The sequence below is a fragment of the Lithobates pipiens genome, unplaced genomic scaffold, assembly GCF_037356315.1.
Source record: "Lithobates pipiens isolate NorthernLeopardFrog02 unplaced genomic scaffold, aLitPip1_a1.2 Scaffold_27, whole genome shotgun sequence".
Taxonomy (NCBI): Eukaryota; Metazoa; Chordata; class Amphibia; order Anura; family Ranidae; genus Lithobates; species Lithobates pipiens.
Genome location: NW_027507788.1, coordinates 19,274,963 through 19,292,491, shown reverse-complemented (window position 1 = coordinate 19,292,491; position 17,529 = coordinate 19,274,963). Strand labels below are relative to the sequence as shown.

Below are 17,529 nucleotides of genomic sequence, written 5' to 3'. Positions count from 1 at the left end.
ACCAACAAGGTGAGGGGATACACTGACCATCAGGGTAAGGAGGCGCCAAGGATAAAGGGGCACATTGACCATCAGGCTAAGGGGGTACACTGACCACTAGGATATGGAGGCACACTGACTACCAGGGTAAGGAGGCACACTGGTTGATTGTCCGGGATAAAGGGGCACACTGGTCACCCGAGTAAGTGGACACGCTGTCCAGGATAAAAGGGCATGCTGTCCACCAGAGTATGGGGGTACAGTGACCCCAAATGTAAGCATACATGCATGCTGACTATTAGTGTAGGGAGGCATGCAGAGTTAAGGAAGCATACCGACCATCAACATAAGGGGACACTTAAATCGAAATAGAATTTTTGAAGAGAATAAAATAGAAATGAAAATAAAGGAATAGAAAAGAATGAAATAGATAATAGAATATAATCGAGTAAAACGGGACAGAATACAAACTAAAAGAATAGAAAAGAATAGAGTAAAACAGAATACAATAGAATGGGGGAAAAAAAAGAATTGAATAAAAAAAATAGAATAACATGAAATTTTAATTTCAGAAGATGGTCATATTCTAAGTAGAATACATTTGAATAGGATAGAAAAAAATAGAATAGAAAAGAATAGAATATAAAAATACAATAGACTATAATCATATAGAAAGAATATAACTTTCTTCAGAAATTTGAATTTCGAATAGAATTCCAATTCGAAAAGAAAATAAAGAATAAAATAAATATGACTATTTACCAAAATTTTAATAGAATAGAAAATAAAAGAATAGAAGAGCATAGAAAAAAAAAGAGTAGAAATATAGAAAGCATATAACCATCTTCTGAAATGTGAATTTCAAATAGAACAAATTCAAATAGAACAGAAAATAATAGAATAGAAGAACAGAATAATATAGAAAGAATATAACCTTCTTCCGGATTTTGAATAGAATTTCATTTCAAATACAATAGAAAAGAATAGAATGAATATGACCATTTCCTAATTTTGAATAGAATAGAAAAGAATAGATTAGAAAGGAATAGAAAAAAAAAATAGAATTGAATGAAATTAAGTATGGAACGAATATAACCATCTTCTGAAATTTGAATTTCAAATAGAACAAATTCAAATTAGAATATATAAGAATAGAATAGAAAATAATAGAAGAGAGAGAATATAAGAATATAACTATATTCCGAAATTAATATTTTGAATAGAAAATAGAATCGAAATAGAATAGAAAAAAAAACTATAGAATAGAAAGAATAGAACTATATTCCCAAATTCTAATTTTGAATAGAATAAATTCAAATAGAATTAAAATGAATAGAATAGAAAAAAAAATAGAATGGAATCGAAAGAATAGAATATAACCATCTTCCAAAAATATGATTTTGAATTGAAAAAACAATAGACTAGAAGAGAGTGAATATAACCATCTTCCAAAATTTGAATTTGGAATAGAATAAATTTGATTTGGCATGGTATTGCAGTAAATTCAGTAAAGTGTCTCCCAGGAGATCTGGACAAATGAAATCCCAATAGAAAGCACTTCAGCCAATTGCAAGAGCTCCCTCTGGTAGGATTTTGAGCCTCAATGAGAAGATATCACCTTCAGGCTCGGTTCACATTGGTGCGATGTGAGAACCCTGCAAATCCACTGCGTGTTCCCACATTGCACCCAACCCGCAGGAAGTTCACACTGCCGTATGCGACCTGCTGGGAGTGTCAATAGAAAGTTAATGACTCCCCTAAATCAGTTTGCATATCACAGTGCAAATTCAGACAGCAATAGGATCGTATGGCAATCCGATTCTGGTGCACACCAAAAAAAGGGTCGTGTGCGAGTTTGGTCCGAATGTGATGTAAATTCAACCATACAAGTCTGTCATCACACAGACATCGCATGTGATTTGCAGTGCAGAGTGAATCGCATCAGATGTCGGACATCACACCAGTGTGAACCGAGCCTTAGAGGCCAAGACAAGTATTTATTCATTTTTTTGCATACTCTGTCAATGGTTTTTATCAGCCATTTGTACTTGGAGGGAAGAGTGGAGTGGGAGGAGATGGAGCAGATCTTCAGATAAGGCCCCTCATTACTGTTGGAGAGTGTTGGGTTGCACCTCTATTACATCACAATGTTAGGAACACTGACAGATATGTAATATGTTGGAGTCATTGACATTCTGTGTTCTGTTCTCAGCAGTCACAGGTGACACGACTGGACTTTTGTGCTACAACTTACCGTAGATACGGAGCTGAAGGGAACCGGTGTTCCGGTAGGCTGCGTTGGATATATTGCAGGTATAGTGTCCACTGAATGTCCTGTTGGAATCAATGATTTGGAGAGTGTGATTCCCATCCAATAGAGTGAAGATGTCATTCTCTTCTATAGACTTCCCATCCTTCGTCCATATCACTGCCTCAATGTACTTACTAGAGGCGCTACAGCTTAGGTTTACCGCAGTGCTGTTGCCGTCCAATATCTTGGGTGACTGGGTCACTATAACATTCTCCACTGGGTCTGCAATAATAAAAAAAATATGTATTTTCTATTTAAAAAAAAAAAATTCTCCCTTGGGCCACTACCAACATCCAGTTATTAGAACCGCTCAGTTGATAATGAACATGGACACCAGTTTGTGCAGGGTTCAGGTTTTCATCTTATCACTAATTGAGAGACCTCCTCCTCCCGTTTTTGTACATATTTCCATGTAGAATATCTGGGTGGCCCAGTGGCTCTTCTGGGTTATAGTGTTACATGTCGGCCTCTGCTGGAGGATAGGAAGGATTCCACGCAGAAAAACTCAACTATTTCACCATTTTCATTGTGTCCACTAGAGGCACTGCATCTCACACTGAGAGCAAGAACGACAGAGGGACTAACAAAGGGACTTTTCCCAGTCACTGGATAAAATGTGCCATGAATAAAACCTCTGGAAGCTAAATTAGATTTGTCACTGTGAAACCAAAAATAAACCACAAGGGTAAAGGGGGTACACATGACAACCAGGGTAAGGGGAACACACTGACCTCCTGGTTGAAGGGGTACATACTAATCACTGAGTGAATATTTGAATGAGTAAACACTGACTGCCAGAGTAAGGGGGACATTGATACAGGGGCACACTAACCACCAGGATAAGGGGGAACACTGACCACCAGGGTAAGAGAATATATTGACCATGAGAGTAAGGTGGCACACTGACCATCCAGAATATGGGGCACATTGATCACCAGGGCAAGGTAGAATACTTGCCAACATGGCGAGGTAGCAATATATCTCATTCCCATATCCATGCCCTGTCAAGGAATGACGTTTGCTGGGTCTGTCCCCTGCGTCATCCTGCCTGCAGCTGGGATATTTTACATTTCAGGAGGCTTTTCCAAAAATGACAAAAAAAACTTACTAAATATCTTGCACTTTCTACTTTCCAAAAAGGGATCATTTGGGGGTATTTGTACTGTCCTGGCATTTTAGGACCTCAAGAAATGGCATAACTTTCCTACAGACTAAATAATAAACACTGATTTGGGTTATTTTAACCAAGGAAATAGTGCAGAATACGCTTTGACCTAAATTCATGAAGAAACCTTTTTTATTTGCCAAAATTTCATAACCGAAATTAAGAAAAACTTGTTTTTTGCCAACATTTCTTTTTTGTTTATTCAGGAAAAAAATATTGGATTAAGTACCACCTCTATTTGTGTAAACAAAATGATTACAAAACTTTAGTTTGGGTACAGTGTTGCATAACTGCGTAATAGTCATTCAAAGTGCAACAGAGCTAAAAGCTGAAAATAGGCTTGGGTAGGAGGGGGGTAAAAGTGCCCGGTATTGAAGCCGTTAACTGATGCTGGGAGTCATTAGACCCGGAAAACTGAGGACGTCTCTACCTGATCAAATGAAATGGCTCAGTGTGGGGGAACGTCTCTACATGAGCTGTTTTTTTTTTTTATTTTTTTTTTATTTTTTTACTTAACCCGTGGAGTGATATTTAAAAAGTCATCAACTATCTAGTTCTCTGGAAAATAACTTCTCGATGAAGAGCGATGTGTTATACTTATATTATATTTTACTTGTTCTCGGCTGAGACTGACAAATTTTTTTTGAGACCATGTGAGGCTACTTCGCTATGATTTTCCATATGGGACATTGTGCTATCACTTACCATATACAAGGAGGTCAAGGGAGCCCAAATTCCAGTAGGCTGCGTTGGACATTTTGCAGCTATAGTTTCCACTGAACGTCCTGTTGGGTTGAATTATCTGGAGACTCCGATTCCCATTCAATAGGTGGTACTTGTCATCATTAATTATAGATTGGCCATCCTTCATCCAGGTCACTGTCTCGCTGAAACCACTAGTGGCGCTACAGCTTAGATTTACCAAAGAGGTCATCTCACTCGCGATCTCAGGTGACTGGGTCACTGTAACCTCCCCCACCGGGTCTGTGAGATAAAAGCCATAGTGTAATTTATAACCACAAAGCATATCTCCCTTGAGCCCTTCTAGAATATTAAATCATTATCTGTTTTATGTGAACCAGTTTCTGTCATGTTTAGGCTTTCAAGCTATAATTTATATGGGGACCTCTTCCTCTTGTATTTGCTTGTAGAGTATCTGGGTGAGCTTGGTGTGTGGTTTTATGACAGTGTAGAAACCTGCCACTCCTTGAGAATGTGGGGGGTTTCCAAACTAGTTTACACTAAAGCAAGGGTCTTCAAACTTTTGAAAAAAAGGGCCTTTTAGACTTTAGGGGTACCCAACTGTGGCCGGTGGAAGTAAAAAATACCTAGTCATTGGTGGGCATAAACACTGCCATAGGCTTGGTGGTCAGTGAAAGTAAAAAAAGGCATTTATGTCAGTGGGAGATTTGTTCCCCATTGTTGGTGTCAGGGGGAGGAATAGTATCCCATCATTGTTGTCAGTGAGGGAATAATTTCTCCATTGTTGTCAGTGGGAGGAACAGTGCCCCATCATTAGTATGGGTGAGAGAATTAGTTCCTCATCATTGGTGTCAGTGGGAGGAATAGTACCCCATTGTTGCTGTCAGTAGGAGAATCATTTCCCCATTGTTGATGTCAGTGGGATGATTAGTGCCCCATCATTGGTGGTGTTGGGGGGGGGGGGGGAATTAGTTCCCCATCATTGGTGTCAATGGAAAGAATATTGCCCCATTGTTGGTGTCAGTAGGAGGACTAATGCCCCAATTTTCGTGTCAGTGGGAGAATGGGTTCCCTATCTTCAGTGTCGTGAGAGGAATAGTACACCATTGGTGACAGTGGGGGGAATAGTGTCCCAAAGGTTGGATAAAAGGCAAGCAAAAGACCACAGTTTGGAGACCCCTGCACTAAAAGCAACTACAGGTCTGGTGCTTAAAAAACAAAATTCCATCATATACCCCAACTACAATGGGTATAGAAAAGACTCCCCTTCTTTTAAAATAATGATATTTTGTTGCTTTGCAGCCTGAAATTAAGATAGACACAGTTTTGGTTTTATCCAGCTGTATTTACTCAGTAAAAAGTCTACACACCCCTGTTAAAATGTCAGGTTTCTGTGATGTACAAAAAAATGAGATAAATAATTTCAGAACGTTTTCCACCTTTAGTGTGACCTATAAACTGTACAGCTCAATAAAAATAGGATTTTTATAACCGCTTACCTGTAAAATCCTTTTTTTTGGAGTACATAACGGGACACAGAGCCATAGTAGTAGCAATTACAGGCCTCTTTCATCTTTTTAAGTGGAAGAACTTGCACAATTGGTGGCTGACTAAATACTTTTTTGTCCCACTCTATCTGAGGGGAGGGAGACGCAAACAAAAGTAGGGCACCGGCAGTACCGAAGACCTATACTGCTGCCTGCAAAACACTGTGCCCAAAGGCGATATCCTTATGCCTTTTTACATCCATCTGATAGAATTTGGTAAATGTAGGGACTGAAGACCAAGTTGCGGCCTTGCAGATTTGAGCCATGGAGGCTTGGTGATGTAATGCCCATGAAGCACTAACAGCCCTGGTGGAGTGCGCTTTGATTTGAAAAGGTGGAATTTTTCTCCTTAAACCATAAGCTTGAACAATTATTTGCCAAATCCACTTAGAAATAGTAGATTTAGATTCTGCCTGTCCTTTTTTAGGACCTTCAGGAAGAACAAACAAAACATTTGTTTTTTTGAATCGCCTTTAAGTAGACTTTAACTGCTCTCACTACATCAAGAGACTGTAGCGACTTTTCTTCCGTAGAACAGGGTTCTGAAAAAAATTAAGGTAGAACAATATCCTGGTTTAAACGAAAACCTGGCACTTCCTTCGGTAGAAAGTTAGGATGAGGATGCAATACTACTCTATCCTTGTGAATAATTAAATATGGCTCTTTACAAGAAAGAGCAGCCAATTCTGATACCCTTCTTTGCAGAAGATATGGCTACCAAAAGAACTAGCTTCCTTGTCAAAAGGACCAAGGGAAAATGCCGTATCTGCTCAAAAGCCTGTTTCTGCACACGTAACTAAATTCAAGTCTCAAGGGTTCAGGGTTGACCTAACCAGTGGATCAAGCCGCGTTACCCCCTGTATAAGACTATGGACCAAAGAATGCAAAGCAAGTGGTCGTTGAAAACCATAACGATAATGCCAAGACCTGGCCTTTGATAGTACTCAAGGCCAGCTTCATCTCTAACCCCATTTGCAGAAAGGCAAGGATTCTACCTATGACATACTTTCTGGGATGCCAACCCCTGGATTCACACCATGAAACATATGCCTTCCAGACTCTATAATATGACTCAGGAGGCCTGCTTCCCTGCATTAATCAAGGTAGATACCACTGATCCTGATAGCCCACGCTTCTTCAGAATGTGGGTCTCAATAGCCAAACTGTTAAATTTAGCGTTTGTAGGTAGGATGGAATACTGGACCTTGCAAGAGCAGGTCTGGACGTGGTGGTAGGGTTCATGGGTCCCCTACCGCCATCTTTATGATCTCTGCATACCAAGATCTTCTGGGCCACAAGAATCAACGACTTCCCATCCTGCTTGAGCCTGCGAAGAAGTTGTGGAAGCAGCAGAATGGGAGGGAATTCATAAATCAATGAAAACTGATCCCGCGAGCCCACCAGGGCATGCTAGTGGATCCTTTATTCTCGACACAAAGTTGTTGATCTTTTTGTTGAACCTGGAAGCAAATAGGTCTACGTCCGGGATCCCCCATCTCTGGCATATTGCCAGGAACATATCGGGGGGAAGGGACCATTCTCCCGGGAACAACTGCTGACGACTCAAGTAGTCCGCCTGCCAATTTTCTATTCCTGGAATGAAGACTGCCGATACACAAGGTACTGCCCAAGTTAGGATATGATTCACCTCTCTGGGCTGCATTCCTTCTTGCGCCTCCCTGTTGACTGATATAGGACACTACCGTGGCATTGTCGGATTGGATCCTGACAAGACAATTCCGCAACCTGAATGTTCAGGCCCTCAGAGCCCAGCACGCTGCCCGAACCTCTAGAATGTTGATGGGCAAGGTCCTTTCGGTTCTGGACCATTTCCCTTGGACAGTCACCTCTTACAGGACTGCTCTCTAACCCGAAAAAGGCTGGTATCTGTTGGTACCACCTTCCAGGTAACTGGTAAGAAGGATTTTCCCTTCTGTGGATTTCTGGTTATCCACCCCCAACTGAGGCTCTGGCACACTTTTGGAGACAGACGCATTGGGAAATCTAGAGCTTGGACCTTCTTGTTCCAAGCCGATAGGATACTGTTTTGCACCAGTCTCGAATGAAAATGAGCATAAGGAATGGCTTTGAATGAAGCCACCATCTTTCCCAATAACCTCATGCAAAGCCGAATAGAAAGATTGTATCAGCTCCTTTATGGCTGATCTTTGCCTGGGGCAAGAATACCCTTTTCAGGGCTGTATCTATAATCATATTTAAGTACTCCAATCTCCTTGATGGTTTTAAAGAAGATTTTTCTAGGTTGAGAATCTACCCTAGGTATTCCAGGTAGTTGACTGTGGTAATCATACTTTGGTCTAAGCGGGCTACTGACTGGTCTATCAAGAGTCGTCTAGGTAAGCTATAATTGTTATACCTCAAGCGCTTAATCTGGCCATAGGAGGGGCCAGGACCTTTGTAAACACCTGAGGTGCAGTAGCTAGACCGAAAGGCAGAACTACCAACTGAAAATTGAGTTTTTCTACCTTGAAACGTGGATATTTCTGGTGAGAGGGGAAAATAGGCCCATGGAGGTATGCATCCTTGATGTCGCTTGATGCCAAAAGTTCGCCTCCTTGTAGGATAGAGACAACTGATCGGATTGATTTTATGTGAAAAGAGCGGATATTCAGGAACCGGTTTAGATCTTTGAGATCTAGAATGGGTCTGACATCTCCATTTGGTTTTGACACCGTGAAAAGTTTTGAATAAAACCCCAACCCCTGCTCTTCCGTGAGGACCACCATGATCCCTTTTTGAGACAAAAGACGGTCCAATGCTTGAAAGAGAGACTTCTTTTTCTCTGGATCCTTGGGGACAATCGATCTGAGAAAACGAGGAAATTATTTATCTTTGTCTCATTTTTTTACATCACAGAAACCTGGCATTTTAACAGGGGTGTGTAGACTTTTTAGATCCACCGTATACCATCCAAGCGAAAGATATAACACCAACATGTCAGAAAAAAAAACAAAAAAAACTCAAAAACCGAATCACTGAGTTGGAGAAAAAAGGATCACCCCTTTATATCAGTATTATGTTGGATCACATTTTGCTTTAATTCCAGCCTTTACTCTGTTGGGATATGTCTCTACTAACTTTGTACATCTAGACTTTTCAATATTTGCCCGCTCTTCTTTTCAGAACTGCTCAAGTCAAGTTAAATTTGATGGTGACTGTGGAGTGCAGTCTTCAAGTCATTCACGCGCAGAGCCCGCCAGGAAGTCGGCACAGCGCTGCGCTAATCACAGGCAGTGAGACATTGCCCCGATGCGCGGCTGCAGAGATCGGGCAATGTCTTGTTGCCTGTGATTAGCACAGCGCTGCACCGACTTCCTGGCGGGCTCTGCATGTGGAGCATGCGAACACGCCGGAGCTCATCCTTAATCACTTTAAACAAGGGAGAGGGGGAAAGGAGAAAGAGGGGGGGGGGATAAGGAGCATACAGAGGGAAAGTGGAAGGGAGTAGGTGGAAGAGAAGGGAGGGGAGACCTGTGTTCACTTTGGCAATATATAAGTGCTTTTCTATACACCTTTTATTCAGATGTGTTTTCTATTTGAACAATTAATGGTTGTATACTATGCACGTGTGTGTGTGTGTGTATGTATATATATATATATATATATATATATATATATATATATATATATATATATATATATATAATGTTTCCTGTACATTTCATTTATTTCTATTTATTTTTTGTTTGTCTTCAATGATGGAAACAAAATAGCTCTATACACCCCTGAAGGAGTTCTTTGAAACGCGTTGGGTGTGGTCCGTGTAGTCTGCCATGGTGATCCCATCACAGTAGCACCAAGACCTCTCTAGAGTTTTTTTTTTGTTTTTCTGTATTGTGCCATGTTTATGCAATTATTATGTCAATAGCCACTTTCTGATCTATTTTAATATTCATATATTTCAATAAACTTTCTATATTTCTTTTTACATACTTTTTGTGTACTATTAATTGGACCATTAAAGTCCCGTAAGGGGGAGTTTCTTCTCCACTTCATTGTTTTAAGAAAGGCCTGGATTCTTTCCTAAATGTACATAATATAACTGGATACTAATATTTATAGGTAAAGTTGACCCAGGGGATATTTGATTACCTCTTGGGGGATCAGGAAGGAATTTTTTGCTTTATTGTGTTTTTTTTTTGCCTTTCTCTGGATCAACTGTGGGTATAGTAGGATTGTATATGTAGGATTGTGTGTGTGTGTGTGTGTGTGTGTGTGTGTGTGTATATATATATATATATATATATATATATATATATATATATATATAATAACATTTTCTTTTTATTGGTTGAACTAGATAAACTTGTGTCTTTTTTTTTTTTTTTTTTCAGCCATACTAACTATTCATATCTTTCACTTGGATCTTGTAAATACAACTGGATAAAACAAAAAGAGCTGAACTGGGTAGAAAATTGTTGACCGATCAGTGTCTATGCAGGGCTGATAATGCTGCTTGCTCTTTCAGTGTAGAAGAGGAAGAGATGTCTACTCAAACAGGGAACAAAGCTCATGTTCCCTGCTGGCTGGTGAACTTTATCTCTTACTCAGCATGGGGCACGTCAAACCTCTGCAGAGAGACCACTGCTTCAACACACAGAGAGCAAGGGTCCTTCTTTGCAGCACGCTGGCAGGAGATAAGCCTTGTTGATCATAGAATATATTTAGCTGAATTAAACGGAAAGTTCAATTGGACTTTTAAATTGTAAGTTGCTTACTGCTAGATCCTACTTACAGTATACTGTCATCTCTATGGATCCGTCATTCCAGCTGACCGGGTTAGACATGTTGCAGCGATAGGTCCCAGAGAAAGTTCTATTTGGAGTCAATATCTGGAGGGTCTGGTCTAGTAGAACGTGTGAACTATCATTAGTCAATGGTTGACCATCCTTCTGCCATGTCACAGATCCAGAACCAGAGGAGGCCTTACAGGATAGATTCACCATGGGGGTACCCTCAATTACGATCGCTGGTGTTTGTTGAACGGTCACACTACTTATGACATCTGTTGAGAAGAAAGGAGGAAGCGGATGTTGTAAATTGGACTTCCCCAATGTCATGTGTTACACGTATGAAAATTGATCCTACATCTAGTTGTTGGATCCATTGTATTGTTTTCCTACTACCCAATAAGCACGCTAGAATCGGGAATGCATTTTTTGTTCTGGTTGACTTTATTTTATGACCTGCCTGTACTAGAGTGACCAGAGCATACCATGATTGCGCAGAGATTCTAGAGAACCATTATCCAGACCCCATATAATAATGGTCTTCCCTGTGTTGGAGGACCCTTTCAGCTCTCCTACACTATATTATCAAAAGTATTGGGACACCTCCCCCATGAACTTTAATGGCATCCCAGTCTTAGTCCGTGGGGTTCAATAATGAGTTGGCCCACCATCTGCAGCTTTAACAGGTTCAACTCTTCTGGGAAGGCCGTCCACAAGGTTTGGTGGAGGGGGGATTACGGTGTGGGGTTGTTTTTCAGTCCTTAGTGCCAGTGAAGGAAACTCTTAAGGCGTCAGCATACCAAGACATTTTGGACAATTTCATGCTCCAAACTTTGTGGGAACAGTTTGGCGATGGCCCCTTCCTGTCCCAACATGACTGCGCACCAGTGCACAAAGCAAGGTCCATAAAGACTTGGATGAGCGAGTTTGGGGTGGAGGAACTTGACTGGCCTGCACAGAATCCTGACCTCAACCCGATAGAACACCTTTGGGATGAATTAAAGTGGAGACTGTGAGCCAGGCCTTCTCGTCCAACACCAGTGCCTGACCTCAGAAATGCGCTTCTGGAAGAATCGTCAAACATTCCCATAGACACACTCCTAAACCTTGTAGATGGCCTTCCCAGAAGAGCTGAAGCTTTTATAGCTGCAAAGGGTGGACCAACTCAATATCGAACCCTACGATCTAAGACTGGGATGCCATTAATGTTCATGTGCATGTAAAGGCAGGCGTCCCGATACTTTTGGTAAAACAGTGTGTCTTGATAGAATTTTCTCTGCTGCTGTGGGTCTCGTCTTTCCCCTAATTAACTCTCGTATCACATTGAGTACAATGACCTACCTCTCAATGCATTCCATTGATTTCAATTGAAAATTCATCTGGCAAAGAAAAGTGCCAAAACACAATAACGGAAGCAGTAGGTGTTTGTAAGTCTATGTATTTTTGTGTATATACTGTGTGTGTGTGTGTATATATATATATATAATTTCAATATAATATTTTACAGTAACTGACTTACCATAGAATTTCACCTCAAAAGGCCGCGAGGCAGAGGTCAAATTACTTGCCACGGTGACCGCATAAATTCCCGCGTCTTGATTGGTTGTGTTATAAACTAGAAGAGATCCGTTATCTGTGATATTAGCTCGTCCTTTGAATCTGTCGTTAATGAAGATGCGACCATTTACACTAACAATCACTGGGCTACCATTATAGTTCCAAACTATGCTTAATGGTTCCCATGCATACCAAATGGTCAGACTGATATTTTCCCCCGTCTTAAACACGCCAGTGTCATTACTTTGGATTTTCGGGACTCTATCTGTTAAAACAAGATGTACAGTTAATGTGTTTTACACTTTTTGGAAAAAAAAATAATATGAAAATTCAAAGACTGGTACACAAGGATTCAAATATACTCATCAACCTCTTTTGGAGTAGTTGTGTGCGCTGTAGTTGCATGCCTTCTGTCTTTATGGTGCATGATGACGATAATACGCTGTGAACAGATATTTCACTTAACTGCTCAGAGACGGCCACCTAGATCTTCATTCTACTAGTTCTCTCACCCAGATCTATCTCTCGCCCAGATCTATCTCTCGCCCAGATCTATCTCTCGCCCAGATCTATCTCTCACCCAGATCTATCTCTCGCCCAGATCTATCTCTCACCCAGATCTAACTCTCCACTCCTCAACTCACCCCCTCAATCTCCTCACGGATCTCAAACTTACTGAATGAAATCTCGGTATGGATGTCACACCACTTCCTCAAACTAAATCTTTCTAAAACTGAGCTTGTTATATTTCCTCCTGCAATCTCCCCCCCCCCCCCCGTGACTTCACCATTAATATCAAGAGCACAACCATTGGTCCCTCAATACATGCCAGGGTCCTGGGTGTAATCCTTGACTCTGACCTCTCCTTGACTCTGACCTCTCCTTGACTCTGACCTCTCCTTGGCCCTGACCTCTCCTTGGCCCTGACCTCTCCCTGACCCTGACCTCTCCCTGACCCTGACCTCTCCCTGACCCTGACCTCTCCCTGACCCTGACCTCTCCTTGACCCTGACCTCTCCTTGACTCTGACCTCTCCTTGACTCTGACCTCTCCCTGACCCTGACCTCTCCCTGACCCTGACCTCTCCCTGACCCTGACCTCTCCCTGACCCTGACCTCTCCCTGACCCTGACCTCTCCTTGACTCTGACCTCTCCTTGACTCTGACCTCTACTCAATCAGCCCCTACCCTGTCCACCTATAGGAGATCCCTCAAAAATAATTTATTCAGGGAAGCCTATCCCACACCCACCTAACAACTGTCCCCGAGCCGCCCCCATCAAATCATTCCCTGCATCTATTACCTTTTGTACCACCACCTCCCTTCAGAATGTAAGCTCTATGAGTCGGGCCCTCCTGTACCTTTTGTATTGAACTGTACTGTAATTGTGTTGTCCCCCCCATATATTGTAAAGCGCTGCGTAAAATGTTGGCGCTACATAAATTGTGTATAATAATAATAAAAATTAGAAATAATTCTCCTCTAGCACAGGGGCCTCCAAACTGACCTGGCCCTTTGCTTGCCTATATCTGGCTCTTAGGGCACTAATCCTCCCACTCATACGAGGCACTATTCCTTCTATGGACACCAATGACGAGGCACCATTCCTTCTACTAACTCCAACAATGGGGCACTATTCCATTGTTTATATCAGTAGGAGGAATATTGTGACCTATGGTTGGTGTCAATGGAAGGAACACTATTCTTCCCACCAACACCAAACAATGGGTAACTATTCCTCCCACTGATAACAATGGGACACTATTCCTCTCACTGCCACCAACAATGGAGCCCTGTTCCTCCCACTGACAAAAATGATGGGGCACTATTCCACCGAACGACACCAATGTTAGGGAGGTATTTCTCCTCTTAACCTCCCTGGTGGTATGATTAAGTCAGATTTTTGATGCTCAAAGCTGTACATTGTTTTGCATGAAAATTTGGCGTTTTATATTGTAGGCCTGTATTTCTTAGCAATAACGCACTTAAATCTGTCCAAACAATAGTCTAGCAGACATCCCGGGTATGATAAAGTTTGAAACACAAAATCCTAAATTTATAATATAATAAATAATTATAACAAATAATAATAATAAAAATTATTCAATAATGTAATCAAATCAAAAACACTGAAATTTGCTCAGTTGCAGAATTGTCGCTGTCATTACTTTCAATGTCTGATGACGAATTTCCCCACAAATCGCTATCACTCAATTCTGTGAGTGATTCTAATATATATCTAATTTATTATCGCTGTTTTCTAGCCGGTCTAAAACCACTTTTGATGTAAAGGGACACTTTTTGGTTGCTATGGACAATCTCCAGTTTCCAAGCAGAAAGTATACAGTATATATAATATAATATAAAACTGCATGCAGTACACTGGACAGAGCACTAGGGACAAAAGGGATGTGAAATAATGTTATAGATTACATTACTGTATCTGGATTGTGTTTTTTAACTTTTAGAATTTGGTGCCGTGCTCCATCCCCATGCGTCGCAACGCTCGAAGCATGGGATTCATTTTTATTTTGGAAGCAAACTTACCTAGGTGGGTGCTGCATCTGTCCCCCGCTGGCTCTAAGCCCTTGTACACACGGTCGGAGAATCCGTCGGAATGTGTCCTATCGGACCGTGTTGTTGGATAATCCGACTGTGTGTGGTCTGCATCGGACTGATTCCGTCGGAATATCCGTCGGACCAAATTTTCCAACTTGTTGGAAATATTTCCCGACCAACTGGGCCGATCGGACATATTCCGATCATGTGTAGAGAATTTTTATCGGACCAAGTGCCACGCATGCTCAGATCAAATTCCTACATCAAAGCTATTGGCTACTAGCCGGAACGTAGTCCCATCGTAACGAAATTACGTCATCACGTTCTGAAGGATCGGAATTTTCGACAACTTAGGCCGCGTACACACGGGCGGATTGTCTGCCCAACTTAGTCCGCTGAACCGTGTTTCAGCGGACAATCCGCTCGTGTGTGGGCTTCAGCGGATTTTTTCAGCGGACAATCTGACGGACTTAGTCTTTCGGGATTTCCGTAATTTTGTCCGTCCAAACTTGGTTTCAGCGGACAATCCGCTCGTGAGTAGGCTAGTTCGACGGACTAAGTATGGCGCATGCTCAGAAAGGATTTACACGGCGAAGGTTGCATTGCAGTGTATAGGACGTCGAATTTCTCGTCCCGTCGTACGTGCCGTACACGTCATCGCGCAAGCTTTCGGCGGACTGTCAGTTCATCGTATGTGGTCAAGTCCGTTCATTCAAAAGTTGAACGGACTGTCTGTCAGGTTGTCTGACTAACTTAGTTGGGCAGACAATCCGCCCGTGTGCACGCGGTCTTAGTCCGACCGTGTGTATGCAACAGTTTCGGACAAGATCCGACGGACAAAATCCGACGGACAAAATCTGACGGATTTGGTTGTCAAAATCTCCAACCGTGTGCACAAGGGCTAAGAGTATAAATTTGTATGCAATCAGGCAGGCCCTTGCACTACATGGTTTTGGTAAATCTGAAAACAAAAATCTGCTAAAAAGTGTATAGTAGTCCGACCGTGTGTATGCAACAGTTATGGACAAGATCCGACGGACAAAATCCGATGGATTTGGTTGTCGAAATCCCTGACCGTGTGTACAGGGGCTAACACTGGGAATCGAGAGATCAAATGCCGCCAATAGCTCGGTTCTCACAGCTCCCTGAGAAGAAAGCTGGAGACTGTCACTCACCGGCTCTCTGCCCCCCCCCCCCCCCCCCGGGTGTGGAGGAGGTGAGAGCAGCTGCTCACTGCTGAGAGGGCAAGCTGGGTGCTGGTCCAGGCATCTGGGTGGATTCCGTCCATATGGTCGTAATTCTTCCCGATCCTGGACTGGCTTTTTGACATCAGCCAACAGCGGGCTTCGCCCACTGTCTGCTGAAAACGGATCACAGGTGTGCAGAACGACCTGCACTCCTGTGACCTACAGGAGAAGTACAACCAAATGAACTTTGACTGTACTTCTCCTTTAACAGACCAAAAGGGAGAAGTTCATTGTTGGGGTTTACATAGACTCTAAAACTTTATGGGAACTGTAGTTCCCGAACAACTGGAGGGCCGTAATTTAAAGACCCCTACGTTATGAAGGACATTGAGAGATGTTGTACTCGGCTCTTCCCCTAGTGATCATTTATTACATGTTGCAAATTGCGGTACTTGACTCATCTAATATACAAGCAGATACTGGACTCCTTTGCCTTTTAGCCAAGCAAACCACAGACTCACCTGCCACTTGCACACTGAATGTGAAGTCACCAGTATTGCTACTTGCATCAGTAACTGTGACCATGTATACTCCAGAGTCCGCCGGGGTGGAACCACTGATAGATATCTGTTTTTCCTGTAGCGTCAGTCGATTCTTGTAAATGGCACTAATCGATTGTTCTCCATCTATCCATACAGCCACAAGGTTGCCATTGTAGGTCCATATTATGAGGTTGGGGGTTGAGTTGTAGGAAATGGTGAGGTTGATGGGATCTCCGGTCAGTACTTTTGGAGTAGAATCTGGACTTGTTATATTCACTTGTGCTCCATTGCCTAGGAATAGTTCACAAACATAAAATAACATGTAATAACAATGGTAGGGGATCTACTTATCCAGAATATCTACAGGCGAGCTAAGACAGAATTAAGCACATTTTATCATGCAATTTGGCTTCAAAATGGGGCGCAAATCACTTGAAATCAGGCTGTCTCTGTTAGCAAAGTCTACCTGACCGTATTCTTATGCATTTGCAACCCGTGTACCTGGAATCAACGGCAGCCAATTAGGAGGCCAGTTGCTTCTGAATGAAATGCGTCGCACCATACAGGTTTTTGTGGGTTGAAGTGCGTTGCTTTAGGAAAATCTTTCAAAACAAATGAGCTGTAATGAGCCTCAAAGCACAAAAATTTAACTGCTGCTTTTTTTTTTTGTATGGTAATGTAATGCACAGTGGTGGATTGTAGCTTCATTCGGAGGGTTCACCAGGTTGCTATTTAAAGTGAACGTGTACATGCTGCGCTGCTGCGTGTTAGGGTGGTGTAATTGTGCCCCGAGATAGGGTCAAGGTCGGCAACAGAATACCTAATGTACTGTAGATAGGACAGATTTTTACTGAAAACACAAACAATTGTATGGAAAACCCAAACTTTTTTTTAAAGTTTTAGCATATAGATGGGTCAAAACCCCTATTGGGTTATTTTTTGCTGCCTGTGTACCATTGGGGAGATTTCCCACCATTTCCTGTCCAGGAGATGGGAAGTTTTCACAAAAACAGGTGTTCCTGTTGTAGGATTTTCCCTTACTTCTTGCATCCCTCATTATTTTTTGTATTTTCTCTCTTTGCCTCATCTATAATGGTTGCCAGGAAAAAAAAACACAGGGGCAAATTCCCCCAATGGGAACACAGACAGCAATAAAAACCACACAGGATTTAACCCTTCCCCACTACATTCAAAACTAAAGCCGAACATAGAAGGTTCAAGTCTTGGATG

The 17,529-nt window shown here is 41.9% G+C and overlaps 1 protein-coding gene across 2 annotated transcripts in view; it reads right to left on the bottom strand.

Annotated features, from left to right (window-relative positions):
- Nucleotides 1-17,529, bottom strand: part of LOC143933623 (hemicentin-1-like) — a 34,311-nt gene that overhangs the window by 14,824 nt on the left and 1,958 nt on the right. For both annotated transcript variants that reach the window (XM_077456571.1, XM_077456572.1), the window contains exons 2-6: nucleotides 16,279-16,590; nucleotides 11,975-12,277; nucleotides 10,461-10,730; nucleotides 4,161-4,439; nucleotides 2,234-2,512 (exon numbers count right to left, since the gene is read on the bottom strand). In XM_077456571.1, coding sequence (XP_077312697.1) covers nucleotides 2,234-2,512; nucleotides 4,161-4,439; nucleotides 10,461-10,730; nucleotides 11,975-12,277; nucleotides 16,279-16,590 — 1,443 coding nt within the window. The remainder of the gene's footprint in view (nucleotides 1-2,233; nucleotides 2,513-4,160; nucleotides 4,440-10,460; nucleotides 10,731-11,974; nucleotides 12,278-16,278; nucleotides 16,591-17,529) is intronic.